The sequence below is a fragment of the Leptonotus elevatus genome, chromosome 7 (genome assembly GCF_054856555.1).
Source record: "Leptonotus elevatus isolate MCC_2025b chromosome 7, RoL_Lele_1.0, whole genome shotgun sequence".
NCBI lineage: Eukaryota > Metazoa > Chordata > Actinopteri > Syngnathiformes > Syngnathidae > Leptonotus > Leptonotus elevatus.
Window position 1 is genome coordinate 10665198 of NC_141245.1, and position 22742 is coordinate 10687939.

General features: G+C 39.8%; 2 protein-coding genes across 5 annotated transcripts in view; one reads left to right on the forward strand and one right to left on the reverse strand.

The window, feature by feature from the left end:
- Positions 1 to 287: 287 nt before the first annotated feature.
- p2ry2.1 (purinergic receptor P2Y2, tandem duplicate 1) lies at positions 288 to 4702 on the reverse strand. The gene is made up of 5 exons (XM_086080798.1): positions 4659 to 4702; positions 1993 to 2328; positions 958 to 1126; positions 539 to 881; positions 288 to 458 (listed from the first exon to the last, which is right to left on the reverse strand). The coding sequence occupies exons 1-5, from the start codon at positions 4681 to 4683 to the stop codon at positions 288 to 290; spliced, it is 1044 nt and encodes a 347-aa protein (XP_085936924.1). The 5' UTR covers positions 4684 to 4702.
- Positions 4703 to 6651: 1949 nt separating this feature from the next.
- Positions 6652 to 22742, forward strand: part of fchsd2 (FCH and double SH3 domains 2) — a 38764-nt gene continuing 22673 nt past the window's right edge. For 3 of the 4 annotated variants that reach the window (XM_086080792.1, XM_086080794.1, XM_086080795.1), the window contains exons 1-5: positions 6652 to 6988; positions 11233 to 11330; positions 15898 to 15943; positions 21395 to 21474; positions 21749 to 21893. In XM_086080792.1, the coding sequence (XP_085936918.1) occupies positions 6968 to 6988; positions 11233 to 11330; positions 15898 to 15943; positions 21395 to 21474; positions 21749 to 21893 (390 nt within the window). In that variant the 5' untranslated portion in view covers positions 6652 to 6967. The remainder of the gene's footprint in view (positions 6989 to 11232; positions 11331 to 15897; positions 15944 to 21394; positions 21475 to 21748; positions 21894 to 22742) is intronic. The other variant, XM_086080791.1, reaches the window with a different exon arrangement.

Sequence of the window (22742 nt, forward strand, 5' to 3'; positions counted from 1 at the left end):
GGCAGCAAACGTTGTTTGGGATGTCACCCTTTTTATTTGTCTTTAACAAACGGCTACTGTTGGCCATAGCCGACGCCGAAAACAAGAAAACAATTCACGACCGGCGAGCAGTAATAGCAATGAACACGCGCAGCCAAGCCGAACGTAACTTATGGTTAACGTCCCTTCTCCACCTCGAGACGCGTGTTGCGTTTACTAACACTCGGACACAAGAGTGCGAAACAGAATGATCAACACCGGAACATTCAACACAAAGTTCGTTACAGTATAATCTCTGCTGCGAGAGATCATTTGTTCACATCTTTTCGTCTGAGGAACTGTATCTTCCTGGTGAAATGACTACGGACGTCCTGTCCAGCCAAGAAGTAAAGGATAGGATCCATGCAACTGTTGGCACTGGCAAACGGACGGGTCACCTTATAGGCAATACTGGATGCCTCAATCAAGTTACAGCTGACCTGGGAGGAAAGAAAAACCAAACAAAACAATGTTATCATTACACTTTTTAACGTGTTAGCGAATGGCCTGTTGTCCTCACCTGCGCAGGATTGACCTGTCTCAGGTATCGGAAGGAATAATACAGACTCCTGGTGAGATGGAACGGGAGGAAACAAAGCATGAACGTTGCCAGCACGATGATGATCATCTTGACTGATTTCTGCTTGATGCGGTGGGCTACTTGGCGCCCTCGCTTGCCCACCGCCGCTCCTCCGCCGGCCCTTGGTTCCACAAGCTTCCGCAGCATCAGGCCATAGCACACCATCAGCACCATGAAGGGCAAAGCAAACATGAACACCGACACGACTGAGCTGTACACCAGGAAGTCGTCGAAGAACTCTGGGCTGGTTGTGTCGTAACAAATTTTCTCCGTGGCCACATCCCTGAACAGGAACATACAAAATGACACGATTATTGCTGTGCTTTGACAAAATGAGCCAATGAGGTTGGAGTCGTCACCTTATTCTTGAGAAGTAAAGAATAGGTGCCTGGCAGAATAAAACACAGGCCCAAACTGCCACAGACACCAGTTTGGCCTGCCGTGCGCTGATCCACTTTAAAGAGCGGACCGGGTAGCAGACGCCTGCAAAGCGATGCAGGCTGATGCAGCACAGGAACAGAATAGAGCCTAGGAAACAGTACTCTTGTTTAGTTAAACTCCTAGACGAGTATCAAATGGTTTACATTATGCAATGAGTCTATCATAAAAGTCATCTGTATTATAATAAGGGTTTGAAGGGGGGGGAAATAATTACACAAATAGTGAGACAACATGCCCCCCATTATTCATCAGGTCCAATGTTCATGAATAAAAGGCAGCACATAAAATTTAGACCTCCCCACCATACTGATACTGTACATGCAAAAAGTGTGTCAGAAAAGTTACAGGACTGGAGTCACAAAATATTTCACACCCAAACTACAATTATGAGTTTTCCCCCTTCAACCAGCACGCCTACAACAAAAAAAAAAGAATAAATAAATAAATAAAATATCCCGTGGTGAGAGTTGTGGCTGCTTCAACCATAACAGCGAACCTAGTCACAATGCCTTGAGCATCTGACAGTTCCTGACTGGGAAGAACAATTGTCATGCTGGAACAACCTCCCTATATTCACTTATTTTTTTATTTTTTTTACATCCTATTAAATTGTTTCATAAAGAGTAACCATCACTCTCTTCAAATAATTGCAAATAATAATTCATTTATTTGCATTTTGTTTTTTTTGCCTATATCATCTGATGATGCAAATGGTTAAAAAAAAAATCTGAAGATGGCGTCTGTATTATTTTTTTCCCATCAATAGACACATTTAAATAGAATATTTTTGATGGATGCTGGAATAGATTAACGGCATTTCATTCATTTCATTGGAGAAAGATGATATGAAGGACAAGCGTTTCGAGTTGCGAGTCCGGTCATGGACCGACTTAAACTCCTATCTCAAGGGCAGGAAACATACTACTGCATGAAGTAGTATTTAAGAACCGTACCATATAAGTTGGTATAAAACAGGAAGCGTATGAGCTTGCAGAGAGGTTCGCCGAAGGGCCAGTCATTTTTATATGCGTAGTAGTAAATGAGGAAGGGCAGCGTGAGGATGTAGAAGGTGTCACATATTGTCAGGTTGAACATGTAAATGGTGGAGGGTTTCCAGTGTTTTGTGCAGAACACAATTGCGTATAGTGCCGTGGAATTCAGTGCCAGGCCGAATACGAGCACGAGGGAATAGCTGACGGGAAGCAGGATGTATTTAAAATCTTCTTGAAAATGACAGTAGAAGTTGCTGCCGTTGCCGGGGTCGGTGTAGTTCATGACGACTGCTCCGCCTACAAGAAAACAGACATGCAACATAAATATTCATAAGAGAGGCTTCTGAGAAAATATCAGACTCATACAACATTATTAGACACACCTATATATATATAAAAAGAGGTCTGTATGATAAATTCTGTCTTCAGAAAAACAATAGTGCTCTGTCAGATTAATTTAACTTTTATTTTATTTGTAGTTTATATTGGTGTAGGACTGCACTGGAATAGAGCTCTTTCTAACATGTTGGCTTAATTTATTTAAATTGCTCATTATTAGAGACAGCTCTCAGTAAGAAGCAATACAGTTCATATTTGTCATATATTTAAATATTTTAAACCATTTTAAACGTTTAGACCATTTTCCATTTCATCAAACTTCTAAATGTAACACCCCATAATGACAATATGATTTATATTAATTTTTTGTGCTAAAAAAAAACAAAAACTAAGGATGCGTTCACACTACAGCTCAATTCCGATTTTTTTTTCATGCAGTGTGAACGGTACAATTCCAATTTTTTTTCACACCAGACCTGGGCCTCTTTCATATATGGATATAAATCGGATATGTATGCGATGCGTCTGCACTGTGAACGCTCATCCGCTCGCATCCGATTCATACGTCATCAAAAGCCTGCTTGGAAGGGAGACTACTGACACGTCTGTGAATATATACAAAGCTGTTTTGAGTAACAGTGTTACTTATTATTGTTTTTATTATATTATTGTTTTTATTTGTCTTTAATTTAACCACACTTGAAACATGAAGCATAAAGTTGACATTTGTGTCAATAGTAGAAATTCAGCCCTGCAGACGGTTCAGCACGGACGGCGATGACATGACCCGACGGATTTCTGTTGCGGTTTGTAAACAGCACGTTCAAAACTGACGCACGAGGAAGCCGAGGACAGCAGCCAACCAGGAGCGAGCATGAAAACAGTCCACCAACCAGGAGCGCGGGCGTTCGCACAGCTAAATTTGCATAATGCATGCAGACAAGACATATGAAACGAACTCCTAACACGTCCGCGAACGGAGTCCACCAGTCCACCAAACTGTAGTTGCTTGCCTCGATGGCTTGGCTGGCGGTAAAACGTTGCGAGTCGGGACAATATTTACTTCCGTAAACTCCGCGTGACGTCATTGTTTTGGTTGTAGACCTACGTCACTCGACGTGTGCTTTATGCGCATGCGAATCGCATCACGGGAAGTCAAAGGAATGATCAGAATACCACTGAGACAGGATTGCCTCGAGGCAAAAATTCCGAGGAAATGACAACTGAAAGAAATTCTGTGCTCTGATGAGACAAAGTTTGAACTATTTGGCGTTATAGGCGTCATGTTGGGAGGAAACCAAGGCATTGCTCATCACCTAATTTATATACAGTCAAGATGGTGGTGATATTAGACGTTTTTCAACGAGGAACTGGGAAACTGGTCACTGAGGGAAACATCCTGGAGGAAAACTTGCTCCAGACTGGGGCATTATCTTCCATGACAACAAAGGAATGACTTCAGGACAACTCTGTGAATGTCCTTGAGTAGCCCACATTTGAATCTAAACGAAAATCTATGAAGTGATCTGAAAATGGCTGTGCCTATCCAACCTGTTGGAGCTTGAAGACTAATGGCCAAAATTGCCCAAAGATGGGTGCCAACTCCCAAGCTTGGGGTATCATATTCAAAAATAGACTTATGTACAGTACATGTTAAGATTAGTTATACGTATTTTTTTTTTTAATACATTTGCCAAAAATGTCTCAACGTTGTCATTTCCGAGTGTTGGCAAAAAAAAGAGTATTACATTTTGGGATAAGGTTGTAACAACAAAATGTGAAGAGTGAAACACTGTCTGCGTGCAGTGTACACAATATCTACCAATCAAAACCAAAACACATCTCGGATCTTAAGAAACTCATGCAAACAAAATAATGTACTAAAACATCTGTTGAACCAATACTACATTCTTTTTTCATTCTCTCAGTTTGCTCATGTAAAAATCTAAACCTTCTCACGATATCCCTTTCATGTTTATTCAAAACATCACCTTTTTTTTGGTCCTCTCTTCTTTCCTTGATCACAACAAATAGAAATTCAGTTGAAGAAGCAACATACCAGACAGAGGCAGATAATCCTTTTGCAGACCGCTAATATTCCGAGGTTATGTAAAGTATAGCAAATTTGAGTTGAAGCCGGTCGAGCTGGAACTTGCATGCGCAGTGACCCCCGAGGCTGTTATTCGCATGGAAGCTGGCTACAGCAGCAGGTCACTCTTTTGCAAATTGTCATCAACTTTACATGGCAACAATTAGTTAACGTATATTTCTTCAATTTACTTACTTACTGAAAAGAATTGCTGCCAAAAACATAATTGCAGAGACCAGACCACTGGCTCTTAGTCATTTCGCCCACACTGAAGGTGAGAAAGAACACTCAATGTCTCACCTGCTTCGGAAACTATGTGTATTAATGATTAAAAGCCACTTAACCTTGGCCATGGAGGCATAAATTAACAAACATTTGCACTACTTACTATTTTAAAAATACATTTATGTGATTAGAGTCACTGGTAGTGCCTTGCAGACGGTACAGGTTTGAATCCTGTCCCAAACGCAGATAGAAACAAACAAATAATAATATAATAATAATAAACAGGTGGGTTGACATTATAGAAGGCTATTAAAAGAAGTCATGTGAATACTCTCTGTGACAACCCTGATTAGGCTTAGACTTAGAATATTTCTGTCAAGTTGCTTTTGAATCAATTTGTAAATGTAATCATTGTATTACTCCGATTTTCTAGATGATGGCCAAGCTGAAGGGTCCTTTGAAAGAATGGTTGGTTTGTTATGGGGCTTTTGATCAAAATGCGTGTGAATAATACAATTTTCAAATCACTGTTGATGTCATAGCAAAAATATACACACAAAAAAAATCACTCTCATTTAAAGTGCAGTTATTTATAATTTATTTATATTAACTCATTCACTGCCATTGACAGCTGTAGACGTAAAAACATTTATTTGAACTATTTTTATTAGTTTTCCACTTTTTCCGCTTTTGTTAAGAGTATGAAAAGAAAACCTAAAAAAATTGTATTGTACATTTAGAACAGATATAAAATTTGTGATTAATCATGAGTTAATTATTGAAGTCATGTGATTAATTACAATGAAAAACTTTATTCATCTGATGCGATTAAAAAAATAAAATAAAAGATTATAAAAAATTTGGGGCGTCAGGCGATTAAAATTGTAATTGTAATTAATCGCATGACTTCACTAATTAACTCACGATTAATCACAAATTTTTATATCTGTTCTAAATGTACAATAAAAAAATTCTAGTTTTTCTCACTTTTGTTAATAAAAGTGGGGAAAAAATGGTTTAACTAATATAAATAGTTCACATGAATTTTTGACGTCTATAGCCGTCAATGGCAGTGAATGAGTGAATGACTTATACTGTACAATAATTTCAAGAATATATAAAATAGTTCATTTTCCTAATATGTTTTTCCTTTAAATACAAGAAATAAATCAACCTTTTAATACATAAAGGTTAGGAAATAAAACTGTAAATACATTTAAATTACTGCAAAAGACTTGACAGGAAGATTAAAGCACGGAGTGGGCTGCGTGTCAGTAGTAGAGAAAAGAGTAGGCTACAACACACAGGAAAATAAATAAATACATTTTCAATAATGAAAAAAAAAGTTCCTTAATAAAGGGGCCACTTAGTGTGTACGTGGGTCACATCTGGGTCGTGGGCCGCCAGTTTGCCCATTCCTGGAGTAGATATACAATTAGTAGATTTTATTTTTTTGTTCTGTTTGTCAAAGTTGTCAACTGACGGAGGACAAAGAGCATACTAACACGTGGACCTTGGACCTCAATAAAGGATATCATATAAATGTTAAAACAGAACTTGCATCTCCACAGCAGTTTGATAGCGTGAAACGAATCCAAACGTGAAATTTTGAAAGCGGCTTATCGATTCTTCTGCGCTCGATTGCGTTCCCTTGTTGCTATGCAGGTCTACCTCTGCGGCACAGTCAAGCTAAACTGTCATGAGCAGGATGTTCTCGAGCGGGCCGAGACGAGTATGAACAAATAAAATAACCCCATCGAACACCTGGCATGTTGTGTGAATGTTGTGGGGACATAAAACGGAAAGCAGAAAATTAGAAATCCGGAAAACAGACACGTTTGTTTCTCTTTTGGGCCTTGACCGGATGCGTTACCGTACATCGCCACGCGGGGGAGCCATTGCCCTTGGTGTCCGAAGGGGTTCCCCGTTATAATCCACCTTTCCTCCCCTCTGCCTGTTCCACTCCCCTCCCCAGTTCAGTTCAGATCAGTACAGTACCGTACTCTCCAGTCATCCAGCAGTGGCAGCAAGCAACACGAAAGTGCTCACACATTCTCATCGCAGCGCAGCCTCACTTTCGGCTTCGTAGAATCCAGCCCGTTTGCCATCAATCATGGCCGCCGGAGTACAAATCTAACTAACCGTCTTTCCTCCCTGTCGCGCGCACGGGAGGATTACTGTCATTTTTTTTATGGTCGTTGGAGGAAGAAACATCATCAGAGTTAATTTTTTGGATTACTACACATTTCACAGGGGAAATACCATTCATGTCAATACTCCAAAATGCAGCCGCCGCCGAGGAAGGTGAGTGATTTCCACAGACCGTTATTGATGTTTTTTTTAAAGCCTGACTGAGACAATGACGAATGGAAAACAATGTACAGTAGTTACATCATTAATAGTGCCGATAACAGCACACAACGCGTCATGTTTGACACATTACAGAAAGGGCAATTTTGCATGCTTGCACCAGCGGCGCGTTATCGCTCATATAATAAATATTAACCTTAATGACATGATGGTGATGATACAACATCTGTCCAGCCCGTCAAGATAACAAACGCTACGTGGGCTTAAATATATTTTTAATCTACAACGAGCCACGTTACTATATGCACATGTGACACATTGTTTTTACACCAACACCGCACACAACGTGACAATATACCAATATCATTTCACATTTGCCCTTTCCGTGACGTTAGCAAGCACATAACGTGATGCTAGCTAGCAATGTCTGCATCTGTGTGTTATGTTTCCAGCCACTGTACAGGTATACTGTACTGTACAGTGACTGCAGCACTGGCTCATCATATTTGTGTGATGCTTGTTGTCTGGAGGGGAAGACCTTCAGTATGTCAGCCAGGGTCACACACACGCACACGCACTGTATCGATCCAGAAAGAGCTGCCGAGAACACTGCTAAGTCCCTTTTATTATCGGTACTCTGTTTGTGTCTGTGTGTCTGTCTGTCTGTGTGTTGTTCCGAAATAGCTGCATGAGAGGCAATTACCTTGGTGTGAACCAGTGCACAATTTCCTCTTAATTACCACATATTCCCCTTGTGCCACATGTGCTTCGGGTTCCTACCTTCCCCTGATATGTGTCATGTCACATCTGTGAAACACATCACCATGAAGGCTGCACACTGTAAATGATCAAATGTGCCTTAGTGATTACAAAATCGATTGCCCGCTGCCTTATTCAGTTAGTCTTAATCGTACTTATCTATGAGTAAGTGTTTTGGTTAGAGGATAATATTTTGCCAACTGTGGCATAATCTGGCAATGTGTCTGACGCATTCATTACACGGCTGCATCAGCCTGTTGGAAACTATTACGGTCTCCCTGTAGGACTTATGCTGCCTCTCAAGTGTCTTGTTGGTGTCTCGGCACGTATGTTTACACAGTGAGCAAGCATCATTCGCATATTCTGTTAAAATATGACTGTTAGTGCCCCCCGGTTGGCTGGCGACCAGTCAAGGGTGTATAGCACCTCTCGATAGGCTACAGCTCACCTATAACCAAGATGAGGACGTGTATAGGAAATAGATAGATGGGCTGTTAGTGGTTACTAATTCTGAGAAAGATATCAAAATTATCTTCTTCTTTTCCTTTTGGCTTTTCCCTTCAGGGGTCGCCACAGCCAATCAGTTGCCTCTATCTAACCCTGTCCTCTGCATCCTCTGCTCTCACACCAACTGCCTTCATGTCCTCTTTAACTCCATCCATAAACCTCCTCTTTGGTCTTCTTCGAGACCTTTAGAAACTCATTGTCCTTCTGCCAATATACTCACTATCTCTCCTCTGGACATGTCCAAACCATCTCAGTCTGGCCTCTCTGACTTTATCTCCAAAGCCTCTAACATGTGCTGTCCCTCTGATGTACTCATTCCTGATTCTACCCATCCTGGTCACTCCCAAAGAGAAACTCAGCATCTTCATCTCTGCCACCTCCACCTCCAGCTCTGCCTCCTGTCTTTTCCTCAGTGGCACTGTCTCCAGACCAAACAACATCGCTGGTCTCACCACAGTTTTATAAACCTTCCCTTTTATTTGAGCTGAAACTCTTCTATCACACCTGACACTTTTCTCCACCCGCACACGCTTCCTTCACTTCTTTTCCACACTCTCTCCACACCATTTCCATTCTTTTTTGCAAAGCCAACCACCATCTGTTCTTCTGCGTTCCTCTCCTGGACACCAAAACTTGCCCATCACCTCCTCATCACCTCTGTTTCCTGCACTCCATTGAAGTCTACGCTGCACTGCAATGTTTTTGTTCCCTCAATGTTTCCCTTCTTGATACTTGAATGTCACTCACTGTAAAAACATACCGTCTGTAACTGTAAGTTTGCAGTGGTGTAACTTTGAACTTGTACTCAATCATACTGAGAGCGTTAAAAAAATTGGACTCTTATGTTGCTAAATGCTAATAAGTAGTGATGGGAAAATGAAGCTTCATGAAGCACTTGTGATATTTTTTGACTCCCCTAGATGGTGCTCTTGGTTTAAATATAAAGGCTAGTGCAAAGGAAATTGATTACATTTCGACTGCATCTTTCAACCAAGAGTGCCATCTAGAGGAGTCAAAAATATTACAAGTGCTTCATGAAGCTTCATTTTCCCATCACTTATAATAAGGCAACCACTGTATGGATCTCACTAGATTGTGCAGGTAAGTAACCATGTGGCATCGTGCAGTCTAGAAACAATCTTGGTTCAATACTTTCGACTATTGTGCAGTGAAACTGAAGCCCTTTGAAAAAAGTAACAGGGCACACTAATTGTGAAATGAAGACGTAGGGAGTGGGGAAATCCTGCAGGCTTTGGATGTTTCCCTTCTCCAACACTCCTGATTCATATAATCAGCTCGTCAGCAAGCTCTGCATAAGCCTGATTTTGATCCTGTTCATTGGGATATATTTCTGATATATTTCCGGACCGGAATTGCCCACCCTTGATGTACACTGTCGATTTAAACTGCTTTAAGTATCGGTTTGAGTTTTGAGGGAGACGAGTAGAAACGTAATATTTAATTCAAAAAAGAAAATCAGCTGAGGCATGCAATATAGTCTGCATATGTAAGCTGAGTGTCCGTCTCAACAGGTTTTCGTGCTTTGCTTCCTGTTTCAGATCTTGAGTATGTTACACCCTCGCTTTCATTAGACGGTTTCACAAATCGGACTGATTAAACAAAAAACACGAAACTGAATGCTCTTGTGGTTGAACAGACATTTTCAGGAAAAGTTTGCCCTGCAAATACAAAACACTTGAAGTTTCTGTGAGATTTGAACAAATATTGCTGTTTGGCAGAGAGGCTTCAGGAATTAATTGTGTGTTTCGCTTTGTCTTAGAATTAGTTTTGACCCTTTAAGAGCAACCTCAACAAGGGTTCCGCGAGAGAAGAAGAATTGAATAAGAGAAGTCAGACGACAGACGTTCAAAGCAGTGACACTCGAGCGCGTGCTCCCCAAACACTGGTCTCACTGAAATATTTGCCTCTAACCCCAAATTTTTTTTTTTTTTATTATTATTATTTTTGTAGTGGAGCTGTGGCGCATATATGTCCCAGTTGGGAACGTAGGTTATTTTGGTGCAAATAGCCCCGGTTGCCAGTCCGAGAAATTTCCGTTTTACCATGAACCGGCGCCTAAAATGAACTGGCAGAAAAAAGGCTGGGGACCACTGCTCTTCTCTCTCTCTCTCTCTCTCTCTCTCTCTCTCTCTCTCTCTCTCTCTCTCTCTCTCTCTCTCTCTCTCTCTCTCTCTCTCTCTCTCTCTCTCTAGTAAGCTTTTATGCCCAGCATACCTTTAGCCACTCTTCCCCACTCTGTCTCTGCCACCACTCGCCCTTCCTCTGCTCCATAGCGCCCTGTGCATTACAATGATTGATAGAGGGGCAAATCAAGTCGCTTTTTTGTCCTGATAAAGTAATGAACCTCGCCCGCCTTATCTTCAAAGGCGCAGCGGATGAGACAGGCTCTGCAGTGTGTGTATGTGTGCGGCAAAGATGCCGGTGTATTTGTGCGTTTGCTTGTTTTGTCTGGAAGACTCATGATTTTGCCCGCTGTTAATGTGGAATTCACCAGGCAATACACAATGACCTTCACAGTGACACCCTGGGCATTGACAGGAGTGTGTGCGTGTTCACGAGTGTGTGTGTGTGTGTGTATATACATGTATTTTCTTTTCTTTTTTTAGCATAGCATCTGCTGCGCACAAACAATTGCCTCCTGTCTCTCCAAAAAGAGAGAAAATAACTAATTGTTATGTAGGATACATTTGTAATTTTCTATGCAAACTACATGCAGACAAAATAACTTATATGTTTGATACAGATTTGGCTGGTTGTGTGGTATTACTTGTTGATTAATTGTGCCTTAAAGTAGCTACTAAGTTGTAACCAATGAAGGAATATTTGATTCAGTCTAGTTTGTCTTAAACACATGTCGAACTTTCTGTAAAGCACTTTGTGTTGCATTTCAAATGTATGAAAATTTGATTTGATTTGAAATGATTTGTTCATGTGTATTTTCTCGCCTCCAGGTTAAAGTAACACAGGAGCTGAAGAACACGCACACAGACCAGTTGACAAGACTGCACTTTAAAAATCAGACTGAATGTGACCTGCTGGAAGACATGAGGTATGAACAGTCTTCTCATACATTTGAAAATGTCCAAAAGTTGCCAGATGATTTTAGTCTCATCATAATGTGCACCATAATTAGCCTTGAGAATCATTTTTAAAGGACAAAGGGTCAGGAAAATGATGAAGGAATTTCCTGCTGCCCTCTTCCTGTTCCCTGAATGTCTTTCTTCTTTCTTTTCTCATTTATGCTAAGTCTCTCGTGTCACCCACCCCCTTTTCTTTGATTTAATTTGGTCACATTTGCTCTGACAAACTCTTCTTTCTTTCTTTCTTCCTTCCTACGAAGTTCTTGTCCTTCACATGCTCTCATTTTGTTTGTGGACAAAGTATCGACAATTTATGACAGCCCAAACTAATCATCTCACTCTCTGGCTTGCATTCCTTTTCTTGTGCTCGGTTTTCTCACATTGTTTCACTCATGCTAAACATAGACACATGCAAGATGCAAATGTGTTTTGCAGCATATTTTGGTGTGAATGAAAGCATCATGGTTGAAAATGTAAAAATGAAGATGATTAAAAATAAAAGCAGTCTGTCCGAATACCCCGAAAGAGATCCATTTCCACAAAAAGTGTCAAGGGCCTAGCCAAAATTAGTCAGAGAATCATCACTTTTGTGTGACGAATGGAATGGAAACACAAAATGCTGGAAGTCCACCAATGTCCTTTGTTTTCTATTCTTTGTTCTAGCGGGTTACACTGTGTCACACTGCTCTGTTGTTACATTATCAACATAGTGCCAGAACACTTGAACAACTGATGTATGTTTTTCTGAGGTTTCATGTGATAAGTTCAAACTTAAATGATGTGTAACTTTAGGATTGTAGTATTTATTTTTTTATAATTTTTTCCTTGGTTTCCAAAGTGTACAACCTCAGGTGAATTTCATGTTCGAGGTCTTGCTGTATGCTAATTGTTAGGTAGGCTGAACTCCAAGGTACCTATAGTAGTATTGACCACAACCGAGTGAAGGCAGGAAACAACGAATTAGCATTCCTTTGAGTGTTAGTTATCTCAACCAGTCGACATTGCGAAATAAATGACAGTCAGAAAAATACACTTATCTAAGTGCTTACAAATTACAAATTAATTATGATTCCGTTACTGGCTTGGTCTGTAACATGTCAGAAAATTGGCAAACATGGTCAGGTGATCGTTGTTTTCCAAAGTAAACACATATTAAAATTATTATTTTTTTAATCAATGCAAAGATAATGATTCCACTTTCATAGAGGACAACAGAAAGCTGATAGTATTTACTATTGAGAAGTTGAAATTCTGAGAATTCTGGACAATTTTACATAAAAAAATGTACACTATCTTAACGATTCATTCGTTACCCAAACTAAAAACTAATGATTAACAAATTAATCATTGCACCTCTTTACTTGTAGCTAATAAATAATAATGTGACAAATTCAGTAAAATAATATCATTTTCCACCCAAAATATCATCAGGAATGATTTTTCCTGGTTGGTAATCACTAGTGATGGGAAAATGAAGCTTCATGAAGCACTTGTAATATTTTTTGACTCCTCTAGATGCCACTCTTGGTTGAAAGATGCAGTGGAAATGTAATCAATTTCCTTTGCACTAGCCTTTATATTTAAACCAAGAGCACAATCTAGGGGAGTCAAAAAATATCACAAGTGCTTCATGAAGCTTCATTTTCCCATCACTAGTAATCACTGCTTTACACCAGTGTCAAGGATGCACATATTTATTCATTTCTAGCAGGGTCGAGCAGTTATATTGCCGAGCAGCAATAAATGCATCTATGTGCCCTTGTGAAATGTGAAATTGTTCCTGAGCTGTAACCCTACTCTCAGAACTTTTCATCAATTATTCGCTATTGCTCTATAAAAGGAATCATGAAATCACTTTCTTAGCGTGACATCTCCGAATGACTCCCTGGCTCTGCAACAGGCTTTTACTGTAGATGCCATTGAGAAGTTGCACTACAATTTTCACGTGGGAAACTGAAAAGGGCCATCTCCAGTGTAGCAGTCCCCGACTTTTTTTGGAACACAGAGCAGATTTACGTATTGACATATTTTGACGAGCTGGCCTAGAAACATAAAAAAACAAATCGAGGAAAGGGATGAATCAGTTCATGAAACAATTCCATTTGGTATGTTCACTCAAAAGGCTTGTTCGTTTGAGTAAAATCATTCATGAAAAACACAGCCCGACTTAAGCCCTGCCGCCCACACTGCTCCAAAAATATACTGTTTAAATGTTTTTTTCTGTTTATGTGTGTGCTAGTGGGCAGGTGTAGGCAGTGCACAGAATATGTACAAGGGAATCCCTGACGGAGTTTAGGAAATGACCGCACAAACCTGGGTGTAGGCAGGGTTTACCAATTCCGGTTCTCAAGGTCCGGAGTCCTGCAGGTTTGAGATGTTTATGCCTACCAACACACCTGATATTAAAGATCAGGATCGTTATCAGGCAAGCTGAAGAAGGACCGGAATTGGTGAACTCTGGTGTAGGGCATAGTAGTGTTAATTTAGTCAACAAAAATTTAATAAGAAAACAATTTCGTCAACGCACATTTTTCACCGGAGTAAAACTAGACTAGACTAGTCTAAAACTCTTATTAATAAACAATAACTGGGATTAAATAAGTATCCATTTTCGTCGACTAATGAAGACGAGACGAAAATGTACTTCACTTAATAAAAACTGGACTAAGATCTATGCACATTTTAGTTCATGAATAAAAACGAGACGAAAATGATGTGATTTTATGAAATCTTGTCTCTGCTAATCTGTCACTGTGGCAACTGTCATGTGAGACACAGTGACACACCCCTTTCAAATCTGCAGCTAACGAGTGCAACATGCACAAACACATGGGATAGACAGGTGGATTCACAGTGAAAGGTTAAAAAAGTAGAAGGAGAAAAAAAAGTAACATTAATCCAACGGCTATAACATTCCAACAATAATGCTAATCCGCTAACTAATACTGGCTAATTTACTAGCTCATAGCATGGAGCCATAGTAGCAACTGATTGATACACTGTAATTGTGTTTTTCATCAAAAAGATGAGAGAACATTTTATGTGAAATAGTTTTAAATCCGAAATGGTCAACATAATCAAAAATGTACACGGGTCAAATGATTGTCTTGACTAAAACTAGACTAAAATGTTGTTTAAAATGATGATTTCTTGGACTAAAATGCTGATTTATAGTCGACTAAAAATGGACTAAATAAAAACGGCTGAGGTTGACTATGATAAAAACTAACAAGAGTGATTGAAACTGGACTAAAACTGAGACTAAATTTAAAAATGGTGGATACAATTAACACTAGGGCATAGTATGGCTCAGGCACGACAGTGGCACAACACAACCCTGCCCATAATTGGCACGTTTCTGAACAAACAGGAACTGTTTTTTTTCCTCTTCTATGTGGTGGTGCAGGATGGTGGTTAGTGAATGCCTGCGAGCTTCCAAAACAGGTCTATGCAAAGCATCTGCGTCCGAAAACCATGATCGATTGTCACCAAAATGTTGGTGCAAATCTCTACTCATGCCCAAATCATATGCTGAAAATATTAGAACAAAAGTCACAATATTTATTATTTTATGCATGGGAGCCTGTAAACGTCCGCTAAGAGTTCAGCAGGGTATTTCTTTTCTGCTGTTGAGATGTACTCACCTTCTTCTGCGAAATCATAATGTTTAAAATTCAGGTTGACATAACAGCATTGCCTGTGACCCGGTGTAACTACAGTGACCTTTGCAAACAGCCAACCGGTCTGAATTCATGAGACGCATCCATAAGACACGTACCTGGCTTTAGCTGCCGAATAACCTTCAAACATCACACCAGCGGAACATAATCAAACACATTCATGCTGTAAAGCCTACGCTGGATTTTAACTCTTAAATCCAAAAAGCTGCTCTGAGGTTATTTACCCTAATTAATCCACAGGCTGGATTTAATCAGCATAGACACACACAACACACACAGACGCACGTGCACACTGTCATGAAAGATATTGTGAAAAGAAAAAAAAAACAGATGGACAGATCGATAGCTAGAATGAAAGGCTATTTAATCCTGTGCATTTTAGGTGGAAGAGTCTTAAGAGGGGGATAAAAGAAAGAGAAAGAGAGAGAGTGAGCATGACAAGTGTGGACACGGGCAGTCTACTTGGTGTCCTCAATCCAACTACTAAATCCCCTATACTCTTATATCTGTCTTAGCACACATGCACACACACAGTATTGGACACTAAAATTCACATTTTAAAGGGAAAAAACAACCTCAAATCATTTTTACAGTTTTTCGGCACTGACAATATCGACACCACAAAATATGTTTTTTGTTAGATTGGTATTTGTAAATTTAATTTGTGATGTAGAAATCACTGGTACTTGGCGTACACCGGCTCTAACCCAGTCAATTAATAAATACTCTGATCTTAAACATGTCCTCTGGATAAGTGGCAGAAAATAACTGGATGAATGGAATATAGAGCACGTGACTTGGAAGACATACAGTCAATTTAATTACAATGTTTACATTATTTTTTTTCTATTTACAGGAGCTACAGTCTGAAAAAGGGACAGCTTGAGAGGGACTATGCTCAGGTATGTCTTGCTGATGTTTCACTGCACTGAAGGAATCGAGACTACCGTCAGTCGGAATCTTAGGTTTACTGAAGGAGGGGGAAATGCATGTCAAAGGCTGCGATCTAAGCCCCCTCTAAAAATCCACTAAAACATTAAAACAACAAAAATATGGCTGCACAAATGTCAGCAAATAATATGAGACTCAAGTTCAGCCTGTATGAAAGGATTAACCATTTGTCCCCATTTTCGGACTTTTTTTTGTGGATTTCTTTGCAACGCATCTTAAAAAAAAGATGCACCGCCGTCATGGATGACATCACATGCGATGTCAGCATATGGTGTGAGATCTGAGCCCACAATAGCTCAAATCAGCGAGTATCGTTAGCGTGTTTCACACTCTGTCTTCAAATATATATATATATATATATATATATATATATATACACACACAGACAGTTATTTGTGACTACTGCGTCTCATTTAGTATTCCAAAACAGAACAACAGCTCTGACTTTTGCCATGAGCTGCTGCGCTATTCCGGCTCTTTCATAGACATAAAAACTAATCCTGTCAGCATACTCTGGAACTGCTGGAGTTTGGCGGTTTATCACAACAGCAACACCAATTTGTTTACACGGTGTTATTAAATTTGATAAAAATGTATTCTTGTAGAAGACCATGCAACCAATGTCAGCAGAGATGATCTCATGAGTTTAAAGGGTTGCCTCGGCTGAGATGCTAGCTAAAAATAGTACCTGAGTATATAGAGACAAAATGGGAGAGCTGATATAATGTATCGTCTATCTATATTGTTCACCACACAACTAACTCAAGGGTGTACAGTACTCTGCCTTTTTCTTTAAATTAGCTCACACATTCCCCAGAATATGATGTTTTTTTTTAATATAATAAATGGATCAAAGGGTCAATGTGTCTACTCCTCTCTACCTCTTTGCCTTGATTTTTCTCACACCTTTCTCCCTCAGCACTGTCTTTATAACCTTAGAAATAGTGGTTGCCTAGCAACAAGCCCCTATAGGATTCATTGGATTGCCTCCTTAATTTTGTGTGTGCGCCTGTTTTTTTGTGATGAACACATGCTCACACCCTTGTTTTTTTTTTGGGGGGGGGGGGGGGGGGGTTGTAGAAGAAGAGGAATATAATTAGAAAATATAATTATTTTAAATGTTCACATGCCCTGTAATGTTATCGCGGAGCATTTTCATGATACCACGGTGCCCCTTCGCCTCTCATCGCTGTCTGTACATGGTGATTGGCTAGTTGGCCTCAGCCTGTTAACACATACAAATTACACTCAACACTGACATAAATTCATCCGATTAGCAGGCCTGGGAGACAGATGGAGTCAGAGAGATGGGAGAAAGTGAGAGGGAAAGGGGAGATAGATTAATAGAGTATAAGCAATAAGGGACAAATAGGCACAAGCAATTTCACGCCAAAAAAAAAGGAGGGCCAAAAAAGAGGTTCAAAGTTAATGAAGATGTTGTTTTTTAACCTTTGCCTTCACCTCGTGCGATATCGCCTGCACCACAACTTCAAATTGCTTTTAGCTGGGCATTTAAAAGAAAATGCCCTCGGTCCACCGGAAGGCCCAACATTGCGCAGTGCGGTCTGCCAAATTCCCAAACTACAGGAGGCTTGCACCTGCACGGAAAATAAGTTGCAGCATTTTTTTTTCAACCGAGCGTAATTGCGCATGTGTGCTGTCTACGAAACTATAGCCCGTCTTTACCCCCTTTTTTCTGCTGGGCAAATTTGATTATATATATTTTTGAACTGATTTTGACTCTTTTCCCACATAAGAACAACACTGGCCTTTTGTTTTGGGCACAGAAAAGGCAGATGCCGATATTTGCCAAATATTGGCAGCGATAATCGGCCCTGCCGATAATTTGTCTATCCCTATTTTACAGTCATCTACAGAATTTACTTAATTATGCTACTGGTCTTTAAATCACTGAATTGTTTACTCATTGGTCCTGAATACACCCAAGAAATTGTCATCAAATATAAACCCATAGAACTCTAAGTTCTGTAGACTCAGGTCAACTAGTGGAGTCAAGAGTTCAAGTCAAACCCAAATGGAATAAGCTGCCAACACAAATAAGTCAGCCCTAAGTTGTTAAGATGTTTTTATGTCTAGGTTAAAAATTATTCTTTTTTTCCTCATGCTTAAGATCTAGCTCTTTTAAAGCACTTTTAAAATCATGCAAAAAAAAGTTTTCTTGCACTGTATATTATTTTAGTAATTTTTGTGAGCTGTGTTTATTTTCTGTACTTCATTTTTAAATGTCTTTAGCTTTTTGTTTGGAAATGCTTGTACATTTAATCATGTAACACAGTGTTACCTTGTATATGAAATTTGATACATAAATAAAGCTGCCTCGCCTATGTGTGTGTGTGTGTGTGTGTGAGAGAGAGAGAGAGAGAGAGAGAGAGAGAGAGAGAGAGAGAGAGAGAGAGAGAGAGAGAGAGAGAGAGAGAGAGAGAGAGAGAGATTGTCCTGTATTGCCCACCCACAATCAACATTACTGGCATAGTTGTAGGCTGCGGTCATTCTTCACTGTACTGCCCAAAAAGGCCAGCATGCTGTTTGGCTGCTACTTGAGTGGATAAGAGGAGTCAGTCACACGCTTGTTCCCTTATAGCCAACCAGATACCGTGTTTCTCCTCACATAAAAGACATATGGGTTTGGCATAGAGAAGTGCCGACAAGTAGAGAATGGAGAGGAAATGAAGTACAGTACACTATATTGATTCAAGAGGATGTTGAGACAGGTTGCAGTAGACAAACACGCAGTGTTTATTCCATGCAATGTGCCGCCCTGGGTCAGTGTTCCATTACAAAACAAAGGCGGTGTCAGTATGAACATCATATTTTAAATCATCTTTCCTTGTTGTTGTTTTTTTTATCGTTAACCATAAGCAGCTAGATAGATAGATAGATAGATAGATAGATAGATAGATAGATAGATAGATAGATAGATAGATAGATAGATAGATAGATAGATAGATAGATAGATAGATAGATAGATAGATAGATAGATAGATAGATAGATAGATAGACGTCAGCCACCTCGAGCTTCAGACTTCCTTACTTGGGTGTTGTTCAGTGCCTAAACCCAGGCCAAATCATTCAGCGCATCTTGCTGGTCATCCAGGGTTTCTGGTTAACCTCAACGGTGATGACAGCCCAAACAAATAAGAAGCAAATTGTGATGCATTAATCTGAATTCTGCTGAACAAACTGGACATGTGGGCCTTGCAGTTGGCACTTCCAAGGCATGGGGTCATTGCGGATTGACTGCTGTTGGTTGCACATTATGGCCGGCAATTTGGCTGCAGTTTCAGTGCAAATCCAGAAAATCCGCACAGCATGCAGGCACGGCTTGGCATTGCCACGAAGTGCCACGGGAAAAATCCCTAGGGAATTGCAAAAGGGACTAAAAAACAACTCAGTGTAGCGGTGAGACAAAATACTGTGGGTAACATGTAAAGGTGACCGTCGATTCAGTTATTTTACATTACATAACTGTATTATATTGTTTAAGGCAAAGTTTGAATTTGAAAGTTTCTTGGACACATTGATTAAAAAAAAAAGAAGAAGTAAAGATGTGTGTGGGGTGTGTGTGTGTGTGTGTGTTTGACTGAGGATGAGGGGAAAACAACAACTACAAGGCTCGAAAAAAAAAAAAAATTCTTTGCGGGGCATTTTTGCTAATCAATGACTTCATTTGAGGAGCAAATTTCTAATTTTGAGGACCATTTTTTTTGTGCAGTGAAACAAGGGTTTTATTAAACACAAAAAATACAATAATATAATGAATGCACAATGTTTTTTCTTGTCTTTTCTTTCTTTCTAGCAACAAACTGTACTGTATATTCTTGTCTAGAAATATTTTCAGTGGGGAAATTTCAAACACAAATGTAAATTTCGGTTTAAACTTCGTATTTCTGAAAGGGTTGAATGGTCTTTTATCAAAGATAATTGTATAAAATAAAATAAAAGACGTACTGTAATGTAGTTTTGAGAACATGTATTGTGCAGACAAATACTTAACAATGAAAACTCAGCACTCCTGTGAAAACAAATAGCGATTTTAATTTTAAACTATTTTAATGTACTTTTAAACAGAAAGGCCACTCCTCCTGGCTTAAGTACGCTGTAATGGAACCTAATTCATTTCCGGTTTACAGTTCTGTTTGGCAAGTAGGATTTTCTCTCCAGAATCCAGACACTTATTAATTAACCTCTTATTTTCTGTTCAAAGGTGGCTACGCTCCACTTTATTGTGGTTCCAGCCATACTTCTGTGGAAAGTGTACTCGATCACTTAAGCACCTAATTCCGGTCTTAAACAATGACTTGTCTGTTTTGAGTTAGCTTAGTAATAATAAGGTTTTTGCTGAGCTTGCATATGAATCAGGTGTGTTTGAGGAGGGAAACCTCTAAAGCATGCAGGGCTGCAGCCATCGGGGATCGGAGTTTGACACCTTTGGGAGTCTACTCCTTTTGCGAGAATTCTTTTTGTCAGAAGTGTATCTTATTACTGAATAGCGACTCTGCAACATGTTTAGCCGCACTAGCTAGCCAATCGAAGCTTGTTGTGAGCTACCTAGTATGGTGTAAAAGCTTGCCCCGACCTCGCATGCATAAAGCCCAGCGAAGCTTTTTGAGGCCGTCTCCGCCGTTCAGTTATCAGAAAAACTTTTATTCACTGTGTTTTGATGTCCCCAAAATGCACATTTTGACTCCCAAACTGCGATGCTAAACCACTTATTTCGAGTCTTGAATAGTATAAACATTGGAAGGTGAACATTTACAAATGTATTATAATGCAGTTGCTTGGCAGTAGCTAATGTAAGAAAAGTGGAGTAGATTCAGTAAAAGAAAAGGAGAGGAGCAATGGTGACTAAGTGATAGTAGGAAATTACCATGACGCTACAATACAGTATATGATAATTATTTGAATAATGTTGTACTTGATGTATCGTTGTTTTCAACTTCCTGGTGCAGCACACATACAGCCACACAGATATACACAAAGGGGAGTGTGTGTGTCGCTCATTTGTCACCACTGACACAGTGGCCCACTGTAGTGGATGCAGGCTACACACTCCTGCGGCCTTCTAGTTTCTGACTGGTTCACAAACTGTACAAGATAACTGTGCCTTAATTGTTCTCTAAGACGGACCCATTCATTGGTATAGAAACAATCTTATCAGGGTGAACAAGTTGAGCCGATGACTGATTGGAATGGATTGGAAAGACCGAACAAAGTAGATCAGCGCAGAATAAGCGGGCTTGCTTCAATGGGTCTTCTATCCAGCGTTGGCAGATTTGTTCACACGGACAAATGACGGCATTGGAGAACAATTGTGTAAAATTGTGAATGTGTAAATGGTGTGATTTTGAAATATAGCATATTTATATTTGTTGTCTTATTAGGCTCTGCAGAAGTTAGCAAGCCAATACCTAAAGAGAGACTGGCCTGGAATCAATCCCGATGACCAGAGAACAGACTACAGGTCAGTACGTGTCTACTCAATTACAAACGCACTTCATTTACTGTATATGTGCAGATTGCATTTATGGCAAAACAACTCCAGGCCCTATTGGTGCCCCCTGAATAATTATTCTTTCTTTAATGAAAAGACACTGACACATGATGATTTAATTTCATTTTAATTTCTGCCCTGTGGTGGCATTTTAGCAACTACAGCAGTGCAATGCTTTTAGAAAAAGATTCAAGCATCATCTTATAAAGGCTAACTCAGAAATTGTTTTATCCTGTCCAACCAGGAATGTGTATGCAGTGTGGCGGTCTTACTTGGAGGGCACAGTGCAGGTGAGCCAGTCCAGACTCAATGTGTGTGACGACTACAAGAGTCAAGTTTCAGATCCTGCAAAGACTGTCAGACTCTACAAGGAGCAGCAACTAAAAAAGGTGAGTATAGGAAGATACTTATGTAGTTTCATGAAGTGTTGTGCTTTATCTGTGCAACATACAGTTTGCCCTCAAATAATGGCTGTTGCTCTTAAATCAAGTCAGGGGTGTTATCAATTATAGGAAAATAGGAAGAAAAAAAACAACATGCCTTTATAGGGTGTCTTGCATAGGGTGCCATTCACGTGAGGATCTGATCACAACATTTTATATTTTACAGCTAATACATGAAAATCACACTCAAGACTGCTTTAAAAAAAATGTCCACTGAAGATGCAGCTCTTATCTCAAAAGGAAGTGCAATCTACAATTTGGAAGCAATGGACTCACAATTAGCTTTTTTAGTCGTGACTTATCTGGGCATTATAATGACAACAAATCCAACAACTATGGACAGGCCTGAACATTGAAGGCAACTGTTTAGATGTTGTACTCAATTGTAAAATGCAAGGACAACATAATTCTATCCAGACAAAACCTTAGTGGCGGCTTTCTCCACTAATGGGGTACCGCAAGATATACGTCACCGCACTTAATTCATATTCATGAGTCTAGCGAGGGGGTCAAACTCGGCCGGCCAGTCATCATAGACGCATGTAAACAGTGTAAACTAGCGAGATGTCTACTGCGCTACATCTATTAATTCTGTCCGAGAATGATATCCCTGGTGCCAAATTCACTGGTATAGACGTCGAAGAACGCACTCATGTTCAATTAAGGAGATGGCTTCAGTGTTCAATGGCTTAAAAAGACGGGAAAAAGAGCTAACCTGATCCAGAGATAACGTTTTTTTTCTCTCTCCCTAAAAACATCGTCCTAGGCAACTGACACTGGCATTCTCCAGTTTCA

What these genes read in the sequence shown, in the direction of transcription:
- p2ry2.1 (XM_086080798.1), bottom strand. Translation starts at nt 4,683, where the DNA reads ATGTTTTTGGCAGCAATTCTTTTCA. An exon ending in GTTTTATACCAACTTATATG is followed by an intron (nt 1,127 to 1,992) that starts GTACGGTTCTTA and finishes ACTGTTTCCTAG; the next exon opens with GCTCTATTCTGTTCCTGTGC. An exon ending in CTTTACTTCTCAAGAATAAG is followed by an intron (nt 882 to 957) that starts GTGACGACTCCA and finishes GTTCCTGTTCAG; the next exon opens with GGATGTGGCCACGGAGAAAA.